The sequence below is a fragment of the Esox lucius genome, chromosome 4 (assembly GCF_011004845.1).
Source record: "Esox lucius isolate fEsoLuc1 chromosome 4, fEsoLuc1.pri, whole genome shotgun sequence".
NCBI lineage: Eukaryota > Metazoa > Chordata > Actinopteri > Esociformes > Esocidae > Esox > Esox lucius.
In genome coordinates, this window is record NC_047572.1 from 5923925 (window position 1) to 5944900 (window position 20976).

The window sequence follows — 20976 nt, forward strand, 5'->3', positions numbered from 1 at the left end:
ATGTTAAGAGTTGTAATAAGGTAAAGATTTTTACAAAAATGAAGATATATAATGGGGAAAATGAGGTGTACCTTTGAAAGGACATATAAACAAAAATAGAAAACTTTTCTGCACCTCTCTAGCTCATGTGGGATTTGAGCTATTAAAAAACAGAAGTTTAGAATGAGAAATTAAAGAAGGAAAAACAACAATTATAAGGGGGGAATTGGGACAAGGAAGGTCAGAGACCAAAGTATAAATTAATTTAGAGCTAATGTCTCTTGGATAATATCATCTGTAAAATTATTTAGGCTTAGTCTATTTGTTTTATATTTTATTAGTATAAACAAATAACCTTTAATTGTAAATGTGGAGAAAAAAATTGAAGTTGGCACAAAGAAGAAAATGTCTAAACAATGATTTCTGCCGAATGCACTTTCAAGACAGTCCCTTAGCCTCATCAATGTAAAATTCCTACATTGAATGTAATGGAAAATAGTTTTTTGGAGAGAAAAAATACTGAACTGACAAACCAAAGGGTGTCTCTACCTTCACCTGATTATTTATATATCACTGTCGTCTTTGTAGTAGGGAGCGCTATTAACAAGCAAACTCTAGGAAAATCAACTGTTGTGACATGCAAAATGCTGTTTCATATACTGCATGAATGATTTATTAAGATTAAGTTTTTGCAGTATGTCCAGGTTGCAAACTTAACTTATGTGAGTCACCTTTGAGGGATACTTTTTCCTAAAACAGGCATTGACTGAAATATGGGCTGGGAAGGCCTGTTAATATCTATACCAAAGGTGGTTTCTCTTTTCAAAACAGTGGTTAGTAGATTCTGATCCTAGCAATCATAAAATTAAGAACAATAATGATGTTTTCCTCTGAAGTTGGGTTATGTTTAATTAGGCCATTCCACAAACTAAAACCAATGCAACAGTTTGTGTAATGTTATACTGCAAGTGTGAACAGAGTTTAAAATAGAAATGAGCCAATTTGTAATACCCCATAAAAGACCACTGGGCACTGTCAGTGTTGTCACAATGGGCATTTGAACTCATGGTCATAATATTTATATTTTAAAAATCACTATATGACCTCAATATTCTAACACTATATAATGATAAAGTTGGCTTCCTAAGACATGGGTGCTGGAAGGGGGGAAAATGCAATTATGAACATAAGCAGCAGTCAGATAAAGTTCAAACAGGCTGAAAGAAAATTAGTGACACATTCAAATGAATATTTGTTGTAAATGGACAGACAAAAAAATCCTGTTTATGATTGAAATTTAGCGGGTTTCTTATTTTTCTTGGAGCTTCCCTTCTCTGCATTTGGCCTCTCTAGACGATTGAAAAGTACTCCAGTGTCCGGACCCAGTGTTCTGCCTTCAAAGGGGCACTGCTTTCCCTGATACTTGGCCAGGAAGTCGAGAGCAGCCCAGCTCTTTTCGTCCTGCTTCACCCCTAGCCTGGACAGTAGCTTATCCGCTATCTCTGGCACTATCGGCTGGAGGAGGGTCCCATAAATCCTCAGACACTCCAGAGACACATGTAGAATAGTTTCCAGCCACTTTTGGTCTTCGCTATCCGCTCTGTTCAACTTCCAAGGCGTGTGGCGTTGGACAAAGCCGTTGGTCTGCCTCACACACCCACTAATGGCCTCCAGAGCTTTGTACACGTGCATGCTTTCGTAGTGCTGCTCCACCACGGCTGGGAGTGCATATACGGAGTCTAGCATGTGATAGTCTTCAGCTGCAGCCCTCCCCTCTTGACCTCCGGCGCATCGAGTGGGGAAGGAGTTAATGCAGAAATAAGGGTAAACCTGAGTTGGGTTGAGGGAGGTGGCAGTGCAGCGGTTTAGAAGGCCGCCCAGCGAGTCCGTGAGCTCAGCATTGAGCAGTTTGACCACTTTGTCGTCGTCATAGTCACAGTCTGTATCCGGGACCCCCTGGCGCAGGAGGAAGTACCTCATACCATCTGTGGTGAACCTCTGAGACCTTTCCAGGGGGTCCACCACATTCCCCAAGCTTTTAGACATCTTCTTCCCCCCCACAGTCCAATGAGAGTGCACATGTATGGTCTGTGGAAGAGGCAAGTTCGCAGCCAGTAGGAACGCTGGCCAATAGATGGCATGGAATTTCAGAATGTCCTTACCCACAACGTGATGGACAGAACTCCACCATTGGGAGTGTTTGTCTGGGTAACCGGCCACTGTTAGGTAGTTGACAAGGGCGTCTAACCACACATAGATAATCTGGTCAGGGTCCCCGGGAACAGGAATGCCCCACCAGAGACGTTTTGTCTGGCGTGAGACTGAAAAATCCGGAAGATCCTCCTGGAGCCACTGGAGAACGATGCGGTGGAAGCGTTCTGGTTGCACTGCTCTGGGGTTCCCCTCCAACCAGTCCCGCAGCTGTGACTGGAACTCTGATAGACGAAACATGTAGTTGTCCTCCTTCATCCACTCCACCTGCAACATAAATAGTTAAGCTGTTTTTATTTTTTTTGAAAAATATTGTATAGAGCACTGGAGTAGTTATAACTTTTTTATACTTATAACTGACTTTAATCTCTAAATGTTATATATTTAACTAATTCGTTAAATTTTTTGCCATTAATTTTCACAAAGTACCACAATGCCAAAATGAAAAAAAATTTAGAAACCTGCCAATTTATTGAAAAACTTCTCTCATGTACATAAGTATTCAGAACCTTTATTCAATACTTTGTAGAAGTGCCTTTGGCTGCGAAAACAGATTTGAGTCTTCTTGGATATTATCTCTCCCAGCACAGCAGGATTTGGGCAGTTTCTCACATTCTTCCTTGTAGATCCTCTCAAGTCCTGATTGGATGGGGAGCATTGGTTAACTACGATCTTCAGGTCTTCCACACAGGTTTAAAGGGTTTCATGTCGAGGCTTTGGCTGGGTCACTCAAGCACATTTACAGACTTGTCCAGAAGCCACTCCAGCTTTACAGTGTTTGGGTCATTTGTGCTGAAAGAAACAAATCTTTGCCGTAGTCTGAGGTCCTTTGTCTGGGACTATGGTTCAGGTTATCTTCAATGACCTTCTGGTATTTCTGCTGTTCATCTATCACTCAGTCTAGACCAGTCTTCCAGTCCCTGACCCTGAGAAGCATCATACTCCCACCACCATTCTTCTCCCAAGGGATGTTATTAGTCAGGTGATGAGAGGTACCCCATCAGTCATAGCCTGTGGAATTCGGGCCTAATAGTTTTATTTAGCTCTCATCAGTCCTGAGAATATTTTTCTGTCCTTCAGGCAGCATGCCATATGCTATTTACTCAGGAGTGGCTTCATTCTAGCCAGATGCCTGATTAGAGTGCTGCAACGATGGTTGTTCTTCTGGCAGGTTATCCCATCTTTGCAGAACTACACTGAACCTGTTAGAGTGGCTGTTGGGTTCTTGTTCACTTCCATGAGCAAAGGGTACTTAGTTTGGACACCTGACTCTTGGAACAGCCTTGGTGGTTCCAAACTTACATTTCACAACGATGGAGCCTATTGTGGTTTGGGGGAACTTTTAATGTTTAAGACATTTTTTTATAACATTCCTAAGATCTAGGCCTCAACACAATTCTCTCAGCAGTCTATAGAGAGTTGTTAAGCTACATGGCCCCAGAGGCAGAACTTCCAAAAGGAAACAAAAACTGTAGATTAAACTGTTTTCAATCACCATTTAAGCCTACCTTATGGCCACTCTCAAGTGATATCTTGACCGCCTTCCCTGATGAATCCTTGGCATCCCCCACCTGCGATAGTGTAAGAAAGCTCTCGTCCTGCGTTGAGTACCAGCCTTCATAATTCCCCTTATAAATGAAACCCTTACTCTGAAGCACTGTCCAGAAATGCTCCACTGCACATCGGTGCCTCAACTCAGTCGTGCGGATGTAGTCTGTGTATGAGATATTACAGCTCTGGAACAGATGTTTGAATCTCTGTGATACTTCAGTGCAGAAACTCTGAGGATCCTGACTGGCAGCATCAGCAGCCTGTTGTATTTTGAGGCCATGCTCATCAGTGCCTGAAATGTAAAGATATTAGATATGTTGAATGCACCAACCTCTAAGATATTCCAGAACAGTGCTTATCAGACATATTTCATTTGGGGAAGGTCATGGTATCTTCATGTAAAGAAACCCTGGACTGCTGATAGTACAGTATGTGTAGGTCTTTGACACCAAAGGTCTTGATTGGAACTCCTATTAGGAGCAGTCTTCCATATGACTTAATAGAATATTTCAAGGACAGAATTGTGTTGATGTTGCAGGAACAGTAACATTACTCATCTCCAAAAGCATCCTGTGTTAAACTGCACTGCAGAAGCCAGGAAGCAGAACAAAAGGTTTACATGACAATACTGACATCCATGTTTGAATGAGAGAGTGGTGGCATAAAACAATTCAATGAATATAAATACTTGAGACACTACTAGGTGCCCATTTCATTACAATCTTCTGCCTATTACAGGTGCAGTTTGCTATGGGCACAGTACTGCAGTACAGGTAAAGTAATTATGTCAATCACAACCACATTCAATTAATACTTTTTTATTTTTTTTTGCTAAGAAGGAGGAATGTAGTGTGTACCAGGTGGCAATACATCACCACATACCAGTCTAGGGTTAGTATACATAAATTGCCTTATCACTGTTTTATTTAAACAACAAGCCACCATTCACTCACCTGTGGCAAATCTAGTTTTGAACCCACGTAGAAGCTTGTATCTGTGTAGGTAGTCAGCAGTCACAGCTGAGTACAAGTGTCCGATGTGAGGAGAGGCGTTCACATAGAATATAGGGGTTGTGATGTAGTATGTTCTATCATCCCTGGGGATTTCCGTGCTCTGGCATCTCACCATAACCATTTTACAATTCCATTTTGAGGAAAGTGGCGAAGAAAGTACACATCCTTTTGCATGGCGTCTCGACCAACTCTGTACAACCATACACTCTCTAAATATGGAGTGGTAGGTCTTCATCATGGGAACAAGTAGATTTTTAAGTCTAACTATGACTGATTGCAAATGACAATAGCTATGAACAGGTGAGGAAGTGACTGCATTTACAACACACAGCAACGATTGACGCTGACTAGCTGGGTTTTTAGTGGGCAACCAATTTTATCGGATTGGTTGCCCATGATATTTGGACAAAATACGTCAGAACACTTAGCCCTTTGAATAATCCTTGCAATTGTTTCTTTGATAATTTTGTATCGGAGTCGACCTCGTGCTGTGAACGAAATGTGAAAGGCTCGTTCCCTGTCAAGGTTAGATAATCTTCCGGTTACTTCTGACGTCAATTCGAATTTATCCAATCACAGCTAAACTGTTTAATATTACCGCCTACTGTATGGAGAAACCAATCCGACAAATTCACATTATATAGACGATTTTGTCGCTTACCGTTTTTTTGTTTTTCAGTTTTTACATTTAATATTTTGTTGAAGAGTTTGTTAACTTTATAAAAACAGGTATGCTATTTTACAAAAGTAAGAATTTGATCATAGAAAATAATTAACACTTGACACGCTCACAGCTCACAAAAGAAGATATTCGGATATGCTGTGCTGTCAGCTGCTTATCTGAACAAATCGGATGGGTCGGAAAAAGCAAAGGTACAGTGAGTTGTTGCTAATGTTTAGGATATGTGCTAGTTATTGCAATTTTCAGTATTCTATGCCCACGTGAATATTGTACGTGAAGGTTGTTGTTGTACTGGAAAACGTTTATATGCAACCTCGTCTGTCAAATGTAAAAGTTAGTTAACTTATAGCTAGCTTATTATTAGCTAGGCTAAACAGGCATCTACTGTGTTTTGTCATCTACGGTGTTGGCTGCTTGCGAGCTAGCTTGCTACAACTGATTAACTGTTCAACGTTATTCAGATCGTTCAAACAGAATACATGTATGCCTAAATCACAGCCGTTTTGTTCACATTTGTTGCTGAGACATCACGTGATTTAAAAAGTTAGCTAGCTTACAGGCTAGACCCAAATTAAATTAGCCATGATACATGGGCTTATATTGTCACTGTAAAACCAGAATATATATTTAAATAGGGTAATAGGTATTGTATTTTTAATGAATGCTATAATTTCAATGTTCATAGGCATTGTTTAACTATTAGTAAAACAGTGTAGCTTAGGTAGTTTCACTTCATTGTAAAGTGTTTGTATGTTTACATGAATAATTAAAAGTTAAAATCCCAGAGATTCCTTGCAGGAATTGTATTCCTGGTCTGGTAAACTAAGCAAGAAAAAGTTTCACTCTACTATAATGACACCAGTTCTTTTAATCCTGTCACATGGTGTGTGTGTTTTTTTTTTAAGCTGTAGTCTTGTGGGAGGATAAATACCTTTTTGAACTGCATCAACCTTATTTTTATAGAGATACTAGGCTATCACGGTTTTTTCTTATGACATAACTAGATAACGTGTATTCTGTTTGGACTGAATATATGATCTATGCATATTTTGTGTATAGAAAGTTTATTATGTCCTTATTTTTCAGACACACTTAAATATTTCTCTCATTGTCTCTCTCACTTGTCACTGGTGTGTTTGTAAGCAGTAAGTTGTTTAATTTCTACCCAAGTTTACTCAGCAGGCAATGATAACTGCCTTATTATGACATTAGTGGTGTTTTTGTTCAAATGTATCCAATGCTAACTGTTAAATAATTTACTGCACTGAATTCAGTTAAGTGTGTCAAGGTGGCTTATGTTTGGCTTATTTGTTGGGTGATGTGGGCCCAGCCACTTCAATGATGATCAGCAGCACCGCAATTTCTGCTTACGCCCCTTGCAGGAAGAAAGTGGAACGCAACCTTGAGATTTGTGCCTGACCAGTGCAACCTGCTATTTCCACAAATATAATTGGTCAAGACAGAGCCTGCAGCCTGACGTCTATGTGAATGACAGATAACTTGTGCGAAAGATAACTAACCATGTAGCAAATCAGAAACCAGCATTTCATTGTCTTTCTTTAATGCTTTGCATCAGTATTCTCTCACTTGATCAATAGTTGTGTAGCACATCCACACATGATTGAAAATAGTTAGCTCACCAGACATTCTTTCCAGCGGCCTTAGAAAGAATAATCTATTGAATTGCCTCTAACCCGGCTTAGCAAAGATGGCCCCATCTCTCAAATCTATAGCAAAGTAACAGTACCATCACTGAAAAATAAAGGATGGTGGCCTTAGGATTTCTAGCTGTATACTAATAAAAATACCTTGTGGTTTATTTCAGATGGATATAGGACCGAACCGCACTGACTTCTACATTGGCCTCTCACTTGCCGTCAGCTCAAGTGTTTTCATTGGTGGAAGTTTCATTCTTAAGAAGAAAGGTCTTTTAAGATTGGCCAGCAAGGGGTTTATGCGAGCAGGTATAGTATTTTCTCACACATAGCTATATCATAGCAACTTAAAGGTCAACTTGGGGCATAAAAATCTGTTAACTGTCTTTCTCTAAATCTCCTAAAACAATTATGTGGTGTGCCTTTCGTGGTTCTTTGACAGAGATGATAATTTACTCTTACTCATCCAAAAAAGATAGTCCTTTAGCAAAGCTAGTCACTCTAGCTTGCTTATTCATTGAAAATTGTTATTCTGAATAATATTAATGAAGTGTGGGCTTATGTTTCCTATTTAACTCAAGTAAAGCAAAATATGTGAATTTTAAAATAAATTCCTCTTCAGATGCTGTAATTTCAGAAAAGCAGTTCTGTATTGAATTGAGAAATAAGATGTTTATCAACTTTAATATATATATTTTTTTAAGACAATGTATACACTACACTGATGGAGTGAGTGGTAGCAGAGTCAGCATTCCCCTACTCTGGATAGTAGCGGTATCTTTCAGTTTGGAGTGAATTAACAATGTCATCAATGAACCACCAAAAACTTTTGGCCATTGTGAAGTATGCTTCTGGTATAAAACAAATTATCTTGTATAAGAGGAGCTCTCTGAGTGATCATACATTTCATTTGTATTTAATAGGTCAGGGTGGATATGCTTACCTCAAGGAATGGCTATGGTGGGCAGGACTAATATCTAGTAAGTGCTGAAAATTGATTTTCATCTGATCACATTTCTTTATATTACAAGACACATTTGCCCTCTGCTGACCTTTAGTCTATGGTACAGTATAAACGGGTTAAGCCTCAATCACCCTTCTCTGTTAACATAGTGCTCTTTGTTTTCAAAGTGAATGTGAGGCTGTTGTGGGTTTGGTATTTTTGCTGGTAGCTTTTTGACCCACTCATTTTTGAGTAGACATTTTTGATGTACACATTCCACATTTGTACATGCAGGCAAAATGAGAGAGAAGTTATAAAAAAATCTTACTTGCCTGTATAATGTAGTAATGCTGGTTTCTGGGTTTTAGTGGGCGCAGGGGAAGCAGCTAACTTTGCTGCTTATGCTTTTGCCCCTGCCACACTGGTGACCCCACTGGGAGCGATGAGTGTTCTTGTGAGGTAAGTCTGATTACTGAACTTTAGTTTGGGACTTACTTGATTAAATCATACTGTATATAATTAATTGGCAACATATTTTCAGGTGCATTGTTTCAAAATGTGATAATCCATTTGCAATAGTTCAATGTTTTCCTGAGATGCATTTGGGCCTAAAGTCAGTCAGGCTTTATTGCAAGCCTCATAAAATGTTATAACTATAAACTTATATATTAGTTATGAAGTCTTCTGCTGCTAAAGATCTGTTCAATTAGACTAAACATATTTTGACTGGCTGGCCCATTCAGTGCTGTGCTGTCCTCCTATTTCCTGAATGAGCGGTTGAATGTGCATGGAAAGATTGGCTGCTTGCTTTGCATCCTGGGATCCACTGTCATGGTCATCCACGCCCCCCTGGAGGAAGAGGTGGCCTCCCTTACTGCTATGGCTGAGAAGCTCAAAGACCCAGGTACTGTAACTGGTATCGTATATACATGGTGTACCTTCTGTCATTTTACCTTTATTATAGATTCTCAGCTTTAATTCTAGTGTACTTGTGTACATTGATTCACCATTTGGAAATGACAGCACTTTTGATACATAAAGCCTGTTCAAACTATAACAGTTGTCTGTGTGACATTAATTTACCTAAAATGTACATAATATGTTAATACTATTTTCTATTCACAACTTCATGACTGCAACCTTATTGAGATGTTCCATCACATGTGGTCAGGGTTAGGTAGGTTACTTTTTAAATGTAATCTGTTACAAGTTACCTATCCACATTTGTAATCAGTAATGTAACTTTTTGATTACTCAAACTAAGTAACATAATCTGATTACTTTGAATTACTTTAGATTACTTTCATATTAAGAGGTATAAGAAAACAAATAGGAATAGCCTATAACCAGTTGAACACATTTTGCGGGATCAATCAATGTTAGAGTTTACATAGCTGGCCAAAAATGAAATTTGCATACACTTGGGGACACTAAATCTGCAGTAGTCTGATGTTTTTCTCCACAATCACAAACGTTGTCAAAACGTTGAAAAACAATTGTGAACACCCGCAAATAAATACATTTTACCAGCGTGAACGTAACCTGTGATTGTTAGGGCAACTAATGATGGATTTTCAAAACGCATTTTCTCCTCAAATGTCGTGATAAATTCCTTATAATGTTTTATCTTGAAGGTAGTGCCATGTTACGGCAAATAGTTGCCTGTTTTTCTAAACTCTTCCTGGCTGTGTTGTTCAGTGCGTTTGAGAAATAGACCTTGAAACTTGAAAAAGATGTAACACCACGTAGGCCTATCGCCTATCATTGTTCTGAGACAGATGCATCGAGGGGATAACGAAATCATATTTTATATGGGTAGGCTTATATTATCGTAGATAATGTAATAAAACTAGCGCTTCATCGGTCACTAATCTGGTTATGCGCGCCCACTTTGTGTGCATGATGATCACACCCAACAACTGAGGCAAATATTATTTTGGTTCAAATAACGATGTTTTTAAAACATTATATAAAAAAATCTAACATGCAACGTGTCATAATTGTTTCGCATAACTATTCTTTTTCAATTAAAGTTTCCAAAAGTAATCATATTTTTTCAAAAGTATCTGTAATCCGATTACAATATTTTAGTTCAACTCTGCATGTGGTGCAGGCATAAAATAGCTGTCAATGTCTAGTCTTTATTCTAAGCTTGCCTTTGGAGTGTGGCATTTGTGTCAATGTGAGTTAAGGATGTTGAGGCTGAATGTTTGAAATTCAATCCAAAACATAACCAAAACTTTAGGCTTACCATAAACAACAGTTTGGAACATTATATAAATGAAAGAAAGCACTAGTGAGTTCAAGCAATCGCAACAGCCTGTTAAGCCAAGCAAGACCTTGGCGGTGAATGGCCCGAGTATGCTCCCCATAATGAAGATGTCATTACCACCTGCATAACTACAGAGGCTTCACTACCCAGATGCAAAACACTGTTTTGACAGATGAAACAAAGGCTCTGGCTCATTTAGATTGATTGATTGCAATGAATTCCCATGTGTACAAAAACATATTGTCTGCAAAATTACAAGTAAATGCCTCAAACCCTTTGGTCTTTTTACAATGTGCAGAAAAACGATGACATCAAACATACTGACATCACCTAGGATGATTTTTGGCTGAAATGTAGACATGTCTTGCCTGCCCTAGTTGGGGTCCAGATGAACATGCCTTTGCTGAATATTAGATTTTAGGCAAGGCAAAAATACCTCAAAACTAAAATTAATTGAAGATCAAACTATTGGAAGTTATTCAGATTGCTGCAACTCATCTGGTGTTCAGCCATCCCATGTTTTCCAGTGTCAATCTGCAGCGTCACTCACTCCATTGGCGTCCGGTTAAAGTTTGTCTCTGCTACAAGACAATAGTGCTTGACTACAGATATCCAATCTTCAAAGCCTTCATCCCTACCCGAGTTGTTTATTTGAGAGGGTGGCTCTTGCTCAGCCCATTCAAAGCATGGCAACCCCATGGTGGAAACCGCTTCCCTATCAAGCTAAAATTAGCATAACACTTTCCATTTCTCCCCACTCCTTCAAAAACCAACTTAACAATGTGCCTGCAGAAATCATCCCAAAAAAAAGTGTGTCTTGCTGTATTTGATGTGATTTGATTTAAATTTTTACATGTATGTACTTTTATTTAATTATCTTGCAGTTATTATCATTATCTTGCTTTAGAGTATTTTAACCCCCCCACCCGTTGCCTTTTGTGAACTAATGCATGGATATTTTCACTCTGTACTAACACACCTTGCTGATAACTACCTCATGGGGTAAGGTGTATTTACTACTAGGTGTATTTCAACCCAATCTATCTTAAGATGAATGCACTTACTTACTCAAATGAAAAAAGATTGCTTCAGTACAGGCCTGACAGCAAATCATCAATATCTTTCTCAATACTTTTTATGTCCTGAAATAGGGGTGCAATTGTTTAAAAACTGACTGTCATTTCTTAATGTTGAGTCCAATATGTACACAGATACATGAGTCATCAATGTCTTTCACTAACTAGTCTATACTGAACCTAAGCAGCAGTTACAGATGCATTCTGGGATTCCTGGCCATTAGTTGTCAAAATAGAGCTGCCAAACAAAAACGGGTACCAAAAAATTGTACAATGTCATGTATGTGTTAGTATGTACCATGTCATCAAAATCACTCACTTTCAAACATGCAATTTTATGTAATAAAATCTGTCTACTTAAAGATTATGCACATAAACAACATTTTACATCTAGCCCAAAATGGGAGGTTTATGCATGTTTTGTTTGTTGCAAAATTCCCAAACTGCATCTTTAAGAGTCACTGATATATTAAAAGCATTGATTTGTAAATACATGAAAAAGTCATTATAAACTGCTGTTATGTACTCATTCAAACTCTTCAACTGTGATCTCTGCTAGGGTTCATCGTGTTCGCTGTGTCTGTTGTGGTGAGCAGCTTGATTCTCATGTTCCTGGTTGCCCCACGCTTCGGCCATAAAAACGTGCTTGTGTACATCCTCATCTGCTCTGTGATCGGCTCCTTGTCGGTGTCTTGCGTCAAGGGGCTTGGTATCGGTATCAAGGAGCTATTTGCCGGCACTGCTGTCCTAAAGGAACCGCTGTTCTGGTGCCTGCTCATCTGCCTGGTGATCTGTGTCAGCATCCAGATCAGCTACCTCAATAAAGCCTTAGACATATACAACACCTCCATTGTCACCCCAATATATTACGTGTTCTTCACCACTTCTGTAATGGCGTGTTCGGCCATCCTCTTCAAAGAGTGGCTTAGCATGACCACGGATGGAGCCGTGGGGACTGTCAGTGGCTTTCTCACAATTATCCTAGGGATCTTTCTCCTCCACGCGTTCAAAGATATCACATTCAGCCGGGACTCGCTGCCACTGTACCTGAGGAAGGGGCCTCACGGGTCCCCCTGGAGCCAGCAGCCTTATGTTGCTCTGTACAACCCAGAAAGTCAGCCCAATGTGCTGGGGGAGGGGAAGCTGGCCAGGGAAGGGGGCTCTAAGGGCGGATACTCACCAGAGGGCTCCATAAGGAGAAACAACAGCTTTGTCAACATTTAGCACCTGGTTTGGGGTCAATTTCATTTTTATATCAGTTAGTTGATGGAAATGTATTTAGATCATAGGAAACCATTCCATCTATTTATTTAATTTCAAGTTCCAGAATTGGAAACTGAATTGACCTGAAACCTGCTTTGCAAAAATACCAAATGTTCAGAGACTAATTGGTGATCCTGTGCTTTGCAATACTTCAGCTTTCTCAGTTTTTATGATATAAGTACCTGCGTAAACAAGTGGAAACTATATGTTTACTAAATCGGTAATAAATCTGTCTTAAAATCACAGGATGGTATACTGTACAGTCTAGTTATGTCTAGCGATAAGCAAATTGCATTTTCTTTATTCCTTAAGGTAAACCTTTTAACAGGTTGAAAGCATTCATTCTACATGTTTCCTTTTATCTCTGGATGTGGTTTTTCTACTGTTTAAGAAAACTTTGTTTGTGGCACTATGAATGAATGAGATCAATGTTAAAATATAATAATGGACAGTGTGACCAAATGGAATGTATTGATGAAATAGTTTTAATCTGAACCTATTGATGCCCTCTACTGTTTTTCAGTGAACTGTAACTTATTAAGTCTGTCTTGTACCTGTTTTTTTTTATTGCATTTTAAAAATCTTGTATTCTAATGTGCCTAGCAATGCCTCATGCCTTACTGTAAGTCAAGTTAATGCTGTGTTTAACTTGTATGTCATTCAATCACCTGTGTCTCTGAAAAAGTTACTGTTTGTGTCAAGATGGAAAAAGTCACTGCAATACCTCAATTGTTTTTCTTCATGTACACCAGTGGTTTGCGACCAAGTGTACTTACTCTTTAGGGTGCTTAGCCTATTCATTGGAGGTACTTAAAGGGATATTTCAACTTAGATTCATATTTGGGTAAAATTCTGTTTACCCTTAGTTCTTGGTGGCCCATGGAGTAGTTTTTCAAAACAAGCTATTATTTACCTAATTCCCAGTCTGGAATTAGCATTATTAGTATCTGCCAAATTCATGAATTGAAACTGTCAGTGTTATCTTGCTCAAAGTAATGTTTTCATTTTTGTTATATAAATCTAATTTTCAACTAAACTGATCCTACTTATCTGTTCATCTGATGAACTTGTTGCAAAGTAGAAAACTGGTCATTTATTTTGGACAAATGGTGTTAATGTGTTTTTAGTGTCAACGTACCTTCATGAACAACCATTTAGCATTTGCTAGCTACCGATGACAGTATTACTGAATAACAGGCTGTGTGTGGTGGCTACAGAAAATAATTTGCATAGTTAATTTGAAGTCCCCAAACTATGCCCCGTTTCGTCAGTATGCAGTCAAAAAATGTATGCTGGCATGACATAACTTGAAATGTATGTTTTGCGGCTTGGGACAAACTGTTTCAATTCATGGATTTGGATGAGGTTAATAATGTTAATTCCAGACTGGGACAGAGGTGGATAATGTGTTGTGAAAAATGACTGCATGGGTGTTCAATAACTCAGGGTAAGTGGAATTTCACCCAAATATGAATCTAGGTTGAGTTATGATATATACCTTTAAGACTCATGACACCATAGGTTGGTAACATGCACTTGAGGGGGTATTTCAGGGTTAATTCGTGTAGGATGAAATTCAGGTGGTGCAGTAACTGAAAAGTGTTGGGAACCACTACACTATGAGATTACTACTAATACATCAGTATTTACTTAGTCAAATTCTTACACAGCTTTTTTTTGCATTCCTCCAAGTCCATATGCAAAACTAACCTATTATAGTCATTAATCTTGTTTTCATACTGCTGACTTTGGTTGTAAATAAACATCTTAAACCATTTCTACAGAAACCCACTAATACTTGTAGTACTAAATTCAGAAGGTAATTTGTAAAAGACTTATTGCAAAGTACACAATATTTATTTTTCCTTTATTATATAATAGAACACTAGTTTCAGTTGTACTTTAGGTAAAAGTGCCTTTTACCAAACAAGATATTTAACAAAAATTGTCATGAAATACAGTGACTTGACACAGTGGAGAGGAATTTAATATCCCAGATGTTTTGTTCTTTTTGAAGCCCCAGATCCTCCGTACACCCTTAAGCAGCAACCTTTGTCCCACTCCCGTCGTAGTTGTCATGATATGACTGACATGTGACGGGTTATTGTTCAGGAAACACAATTACAAAGTTATTAGCTACCAACCAGAATTTTGGGATATTACTGCATTTACTAAATATTGTGTCTGGCAAAGTGACAGAAAATGGCCAAGACTTTTAATCTGTGACATGATACAAGTATCAAAACCGAGGCACTTATTTTCCCCTCCCCCGGTTATTGGACATTTCTGCACCATATAGAAAGCCAGTATTGCTGTAAGCCACATTTTTGGCTTTTGTCAGTCCATCCAGTCGAGGATGTTGCTGTTAGACTATTCAGACATGGATTCTGAGAATGTGCCTCTACTCCTCTGAGTCTGCTCCAGTCTGTTCAGGATGAATTGGCTAGTGTCAATGAAACGCTCTACACAGTTTACAAAGCAGATCTCTGTCCGGGAGTCCAACTTGGGCCCAGGCTTGTCCATGCATTTCTCCTGGTGGAAAGCAGAGCAGACGTGTTCAGTTATTGGATCACAAGACATTGCTTGAACTACCATTTCCCAGACAATTGTAGATTAGAGTATTACAGGTGGTTACAATAGTTAATGCCTATGATTATGTAGGTCAGGATTGTATCACGCTATCTACATACATTTGGCAAGCTAGAGTAGTTTACTACCTAAACGCAATACACCTAAAACCACATTAAAACTAACCGGCAGTAGCAATTACTACTAAATAATCTGGTATAAACGAAGTGTCCACGTGTCATTGTATCACTGCCAGTCAATGTATTTGCATTTATTCAGTTGACCGCAATATGTTCAAAAGTAGCTTGCTAGCATTCTAGCTAGCATTGCAGAACATTGCCGAAGCAGTTCTTACCCAACACACTTCAGTCATCTGATGAACCAACTGCTGAAACCTTTGTTTTTGGGACTCGATTTCAATGAATTGCTGAAGCTGAGGATCTGCCGTTGCTCCTTGGTTGTCCATGGTAATCCAGTTATCGTTTATAAATTTCACCACCGGTAATTATAAAATTATGGTCAACGATTCACTGCAAATTCTGACCTTCACGTGTGTGGATAGGCTAGGAGCATCACAGGAAACGGAAAAGAACTGAGCCAATCAGAAAATGCGTTGATCATAACGGTAATTTCCATTGGATGTGGGGATACGCTACAAAAAATACGTTTCTCAGGATTCTCCAGAGAGTACAAAATAGCAAGTTAGTGACAGTTAGTGCCCTGGGTTTTGCTTCAACTTAGTATGATATTCAGTAGTTTAATACTTTTACAACAGCTAGTTTACACACAAGATAGATTATTTTTATTACACGTATAGAAATTAGCTACTTTTTTGAGTGAATCTGTTTGTAATACAAATAGCTTTCGGCTATCATATAATGGGCTGACAGCTAGTATAGTTGGCTAACAAATCTCAAGCGTATGGTGAAAAATAACCATGGCTTCAGGTAAACCCTTAGTTTGAAAAACAAGGAATGTGTATCCTGTGTATTTAGCCAATGACAGGCATTCCAGATTAAGCACCACCCACAGGGGAAAATGGTCCGTGTATGTGAGTACAATTCCTTGTCCCGTCAAAACGAAACCAGCAGAAACAAGAAACACGCTTGATAATCCGTTATTTCGTTTTTTTTAAAACGGGACAACGGATTTTGACTTGTTGTTTTGTTATCTAATTTTTTCACATAAACTATAAACGACTTGATATTTCGGTTTTTCTCTTGTGGGTGGAGCAAAACGTGGAATGTTTGTCATTGGCCAAAATCAAGGCTAGCACTTCTTTGCCTTTCAAAATAGTAACTCACCCTACTAAGTTACACTAACTTCAGAGTTATAAACTAGCCACCCCAATTCTGGTGACTACAAACGTCGAAATGAACAGATTAATAATTAGATAAATTATATATTTTAGCAATAGCAAGCTAAATTAAGGAAGGCATACAACCCAAACAACAGAAGTTGTAGCCTATTAATCATTGGTTGCCCATTTAATGTTTTAAATAAATACGATAAACATGTATTTTTTTTCTTTCACAACACTCCTAACCACCAAGCAAGCCTTGTAACATAAACCTTTGATCCCATATCTCTCTTTAAATCCTTGTACAAAGGCAACTTGAACCATGAAAAACCGCCAATTGAATCAATGTTCTAAGTTAAGTATGAGCTCCAACAGGACATGCACAAAAGAGAGATGAAAGCTCAAATACGTCTAGAACCAATGTTAATTACATGATTATTATTATTATTATCTATCAGAGGCGGTGCTAGGATCCCAATACATTCGGGGATTAGCCCCCCCACCCGCAGCGCTCGGTACAGAAAGTACACAGTTTTGAATGTACATGCGGAAAATGTCATAATTTTCATAAAATATTCATAAAAGAACCGTGGCTATAGCCCCGGACGCCCAGGCATAACGACGCCACGGTTATCTGTTATTATTATCACAGTCTTTTGTTCTTGTAATATAAATTCTGAAAGAGTATTTCACATATATCATACCAATCCGAGATTAGTGGCCATCTTGCTTCACCTGACTCGGGATCCGAAGGTCAATTACAGATTTGTATAAAAGCCTGTATTTTATTTTGGGGACTCAGAAGAACACGTGTTTACGTTTGCGAGTCACGCTGAAGTGTTTCCATGGTAACCGAATGTAAACCGAAAGTCATGGTTACAAGTTTTCGGTTGGCTGCAAGATTCCCTAGCATGGATATGTAAGCGGGTTAGTTTGAGAATATTCCTGGCATTACTATAATATGTAGCTACTTGAAATTTGGATTAAGTGGTGTTGTTTCTTAGCTACCTATTATCAGCTTTCTCCATTACCATTTGCCTTAAGTGATTGTTTGTATGTGATTCATGAGAAGAATTTTGCAATTCCATTCTCTTGTTATAAATAATGATAGTGTGTTATTATTTTATACTGCATTACTATAAAGATTTCAGGGATTTCTGATTGGACAAAAACAATATTACCTTATGACTTCACCCTCCCAACTTCATTCTATTTAGCTAATAATCAATCTATTAGTTTAATTAATGTACTGCCAAAATATGGCTGGATTTTTCTATTTATATTTCTTTATGTAAGATTATTAACTGGTTGCTTTCATCGCCTCTGAGATTTTCTTTCCTCTCGGCATGGTGTGTTTTACATTCAATTGTATGAAAAACACCATACCATGTTATTTCTTCTTGTCTCTATCAGAATCCTGTCTAAACCCTTTCCTACAGATCCCTCCTTTGATTGGTTCATTTGATCCCCAATTATTTTCCCACCTAATATACATACAGACTTGATTTAATCAATGCAACTTGGGGTTCACTCATTTTTGCACCGGCAACTAAGTTGGATGCACCAATACATTTTAATTACATTTTTAAAATGTGTAATATTTCCTGTAAATCAAAATATGGAATAACTGTAAACTTTTTATGTCAGATAAAAAGGACTGGTTCTTAATAAATATACATTTCATGGTGAACACTTAAAGAAAATCTGTAATTATACAAGTTGTTAACATACTTTGAAGCAGCACTGTATGTCCAATGAATAAACTGGACTGTCAAAACAGATATGCTCATAGTGAAAATGCATTTCGATGGTGATTAAAGCTGAAATCATCACATTGACCATATACGATTTTTGGAAGTACATTTAATTATATGTTTCGCTATATACCGTTTAGATTTGAAAACCCATTGATGTTCTACTGCCTGTAGTGAAATACACCAGAATTCTCTCTGTCACACACACCACAACGTAATCTGAGTTTGAGCATGCACTCTATATACACTGCTCAAAAAAAAATATATATTAATAAGGGAACACTTAAATCACACATCAGGTCTTGATAAAGAAAATGTATTAAAGATCAAAATCTTTAATGTTCTTTGTAATTTGTTGAGAACAGTCAGCGGAAACCAAAATCACCAACCGATTGAGGGCTGGATTTAAACTCACACCGAAAATCAAAGTAAACCAAAGTGAAATCACTGGCTGTTCCAACTTTTGTGAATTTCATCATGGCAACTCATAATGTGATTCAGTAGTGTGTATGGTCCCCACGTGCCTGTATGCACTCCCGTCAACATTTGGGCATGGTTCTAATGAGACAGCGGATGGTGTCCTGGGGGATCTCCTCCGAGACCTGGATCAGAGCATCAGTGAGCTCCTTGATAGTCTGTGGCGCTACTTGGAGGCGTTGGATGCACCAATACATAATGTAACACCCCTGGCCGGGATGCTAAATCAAGAGTCAGAGTCAGAGGTAAAGAACACCGGGTAGAATTTATTAACCCTAACAAGACAGCTGTGTGGCCACTGTCTACGCCCAACAATATCTGTTAACACACAGACTCTTGACAGACTCTCTCCTAGATCTGTAGTTAGCTCAGACAAGTATCACACGTTACAATTCTCTATCACACACAGAAGTGGAGCCACAAGAGAGAGAGATGCCTGCCAAAACCTCACCTTATATAAGCTATGGCCGGAGACCCCTGGACATGCCCCTGCTGTCCCCGAGGCCCCAGAGATGCCCTCCTCACTGTGGGATGTCCCACTCTGCAAAACAGCCCCACCTAACTGTCAGGCCCCGCCCCCTAATGAAGCAACTTAGAACAGCACTTTAAATGAACACAGGGTCGCTACAATAATGTCCCAGAGGTTCTCAATTGGATTAAGGTCTGGGGAACTTGAGGACCAGTCTATGGCACCAATGCCTTCGTCAACCATGAACTGTCTACACACTCTGGCCACATGAGGCCTGGCATTGTCCAGTACCAAGAGGAACACAGGGCCCACTTCTCCAGTGTAATGTCTGACGATGAGTCTGAGGATATCATCCCGGTACCTAACAGCAGTCAGGGTCCGTGTACCTCGTGGCCAACGGTTATAGAACCTTAAACAGAAGAATGAATCACAATTTCACAGGTTGTTATCCCTTTTGTTATTCTAGGTTTGGAGAAATCGTCTGTTTTCACTCCTCGTTTGTCAGTTCAAATATTTGAAAACGAGAACAGTTAAAGTAGGAAGGTTTTCCGAATGGGTAGCGTTTATTTATTTAATTTGAGGGCAACAAACTAGCTATCGTTAATGCTAATGCCGTGAAAAGAAAGACTTGCTAGGGGAGGTACTTTAAAGTTAATATAACCAGCTGTATCTACACTCATCTAAAGGATTATTAGGAACACCATACTAATACTGTGTTTGACCCCCTTTCGCCTTCAGAACTGCCTTAATTCTACGTGGCATTGATTCAACAAGGTGATGAAAGCATTCTTTAGAAATGTTGGCCCATATTGATAGGATAGCATCTTGCAGTTGATGGAGATTTGTGGGATGCACATCCAGGGCACGAAGCTCCCGTTCCACCACATCCCAAAGATGCTCTATTGGGTTGAGATCTGGTGACTGTGGGGGCCATTTCTGTACAGTGAACTCATTGTCATGTTCAAAAAACCAATTTGAAATGATTCGAGCTTTGTGACATGGTGCATTATCCTGCTGGAAGTAGCCATCAGAGGATGGGTACATGGTGGTCATAAAGGGATGGACATGGTCAGAAACAATGCTCAGGTAGGCCATGGCATTAAACGATGCCCAATTGGCTCTAAGGGGCCTAAAGTGTGCCAAGAAAACTTCCCCCACACCATTACACCACCACCACCAGCCTGCACAGTGGTAACAAGACATGATGGATCCATGTTCTCATTCTATTTACGCCAAATTCTGACTCTACCATCTGAATGTCTCAACAGAAATCGAGACTCATCAGACCAGGCAACATTCTTGCAGTCTTCAACTGTCCAATTTTGGTGAGCTTGTGCAAATTGTAGCCTCTTTTTCCTATTTGTAGTGGAGATGAGTGGTACCCGGTGGGGTCTTCTGCTGTTGTAGCCCATCCGCCTCAAGGTTGTGCGTGTTTTGGCTTCACAAATGCTTTGCTGCATACCTCGGTTGTAACGAGTGGTTATTTCAGTCAAAGTTGCTCTTCTATCAGCTTGAATCAGTCGGCCCATTCTCCTCTGACCTCTAGCATCAACAAGGTATTTTCGCCCACAGGACTGCCGCATACTGGATGTTTTTCCCTTTTCACACCATTCTTTGTAAACCCTAGAAATGGTTGTGTGTGAAAATCCCAGTGACTGAGCAGATTGTGAAATACTCAGACCGGCCCATCTGGCACCAACAACCATGCCACGCTCAAAATTGCTTAAATCACCTTTCTTTCCCATTCTGACATTCAGTTTGGA

The 20976-nt window shown here is 39.1% G+C and overlaps 3 protein-coding genes across 5 annotated transcripts; 1 reads left to right on the forward strand and 2 right to left on the reverse strand.

The window, feature by feature from the left end:
* Window positions 1-296: 296 nt before the first annotated feature.
* mars2 (methionyl-tRNA synthetase 2, mitochondrial) lies at window positions 297-5297 on the reverse strand. The gene is made up of 3 exons (XM_010896783.5): window positions 4695-5297; window positions 3699-4033; window positions 297-2457 (listed from the first exon to the last, which is right to left on the reverse strand). Exons 1-3 carry the CDS (start codon window positions 4990-4992, stop codon window positions 1264-1266), a joined length of 1827 nt encoding a protein of 608 aa, XP_010895085.3. The 5' UTR covers window positions 4993-5297; the 3' UTR covers window positions 297-1263.
* An 86-nt stretch (window positions 5298-5383) lies between these two features.
* Window positions 5384-14430, forward strand: zgc:101583 (Mg_trans_NIPA domain-containing protein). Of its 3 annotated transcripts, none has more exons than XM_010896782.4 (7): window positions 5384-5627; window positions 6819-6938; window positions 7262-7400; window positions 8015-8071; window positions 8403-8493; window positions 8778-8938; window positions 11942-14430. In XM_010896782.4, exons 3-7 carry the CDS (start codon window positions 7262-7264, stop codon window positions 12604-12606), a joined length of 1113 nt encoding a protein of 370 aa, XP_010895084.1. In that variant the 5' UTR covers window positions 5384-5627; window positions 6819-6938; the 3' UTR covers window positions 12607-14430. The 3 variants fall into 3 exon arrangements, with proteins under 3 accessions (XP_010895084.1, XP_019900541.1, XP_010895083.1); XM_020044982.3 differs by having other exon boundaries at window positions 6819-6920; XM_010896781.4 differs by lacking the exon at window positions 6819-6938.
* A 79-nt stretch (window positions 14431-14509) lies between these two features.
* Window positions 14510-15787, reverse strand: timm8a (translocase of inner mitochondrial membrane 8 homolog A (yeast)). Its single transcript, NM_001305886.1, has 2 exons — window positions 15569-15787; window positions 14510-15177 (listed from the first exon to the last, which is right to left on the reverse strand). The coding sequence occupies exons 1-2, from the start codon at window positions 15677-15679 to the stop codon at window positions 15016-15018; spliced, it is 273 nt and encodes a 90-aa protein (NP_001292815.1). The 5' UTR covers window positions 15680-15787; the 3' UTR covers window positions 14510-15015.
* Window positions 15788-20976: the final 5189 nt, after the last annotated feature.

Excerpts from the sequence above, each read along its gene's own strand:
- timm8a (NM_001305886.1), bottom strand. The coding sequence starts at position 15,679 with ATGGACAACCAAGGAGCAACGGCAGATCCTCAGCTTCAGCAATTCATT. Across the intron at positions 15,178-15,568 it reads AGATGACTGAAGTGTGTTGG|GAGAAATGCATGGACAAGCC; the intron begins GTAAGAACTGCT and ends GCTTTCCACCAG.
- mars2 (XM_010896783.5), bottom strand. The coding sequence starts at position 4,992 with ATGATGAAGACCTACCACTCCATATTTAGAGAGTGTATGGTTGTACAG. Across the intron at positions 4,034-4,694 it reads CAAAACTAGATTTGCCACAG|GCACTGATGAGCATGGCCTC; the intron begins GTGAGTGAATGG and ends TTTACATTTCAG. Across the intron at positions 2,458-3,698 it reads CACTTGAGAGTGGCCATAAG|GTGGAGTGGATGAAGGAGGA; the intron begins GTAGGCTTAAAT and ends TTTATGTTGCAG.
- zgc:101583 (XM_010896782.4), top strand. The coding sequence starts at position 7,262 with ATGGATATAGGACCGAACCGCACTGACTTCTACATTGGCCTCTCACTT. Across the intron at positions 8,072-8,402 it reads GTGGGCAGGACTAATATCTA|TGGGCGCAGGGGAAGCAGCT; the intron begins GTAAGTGCTGAA and ends TCTGGGTTTTAG. Across the intron at positions 8,939-11,941 it reads TGAGAAGCTCAAAGACCCAG|GGTTCATCGTGTTCGCTGTG; the intron begins GTACTGTAACTG and ends GATCTCTGCTAG.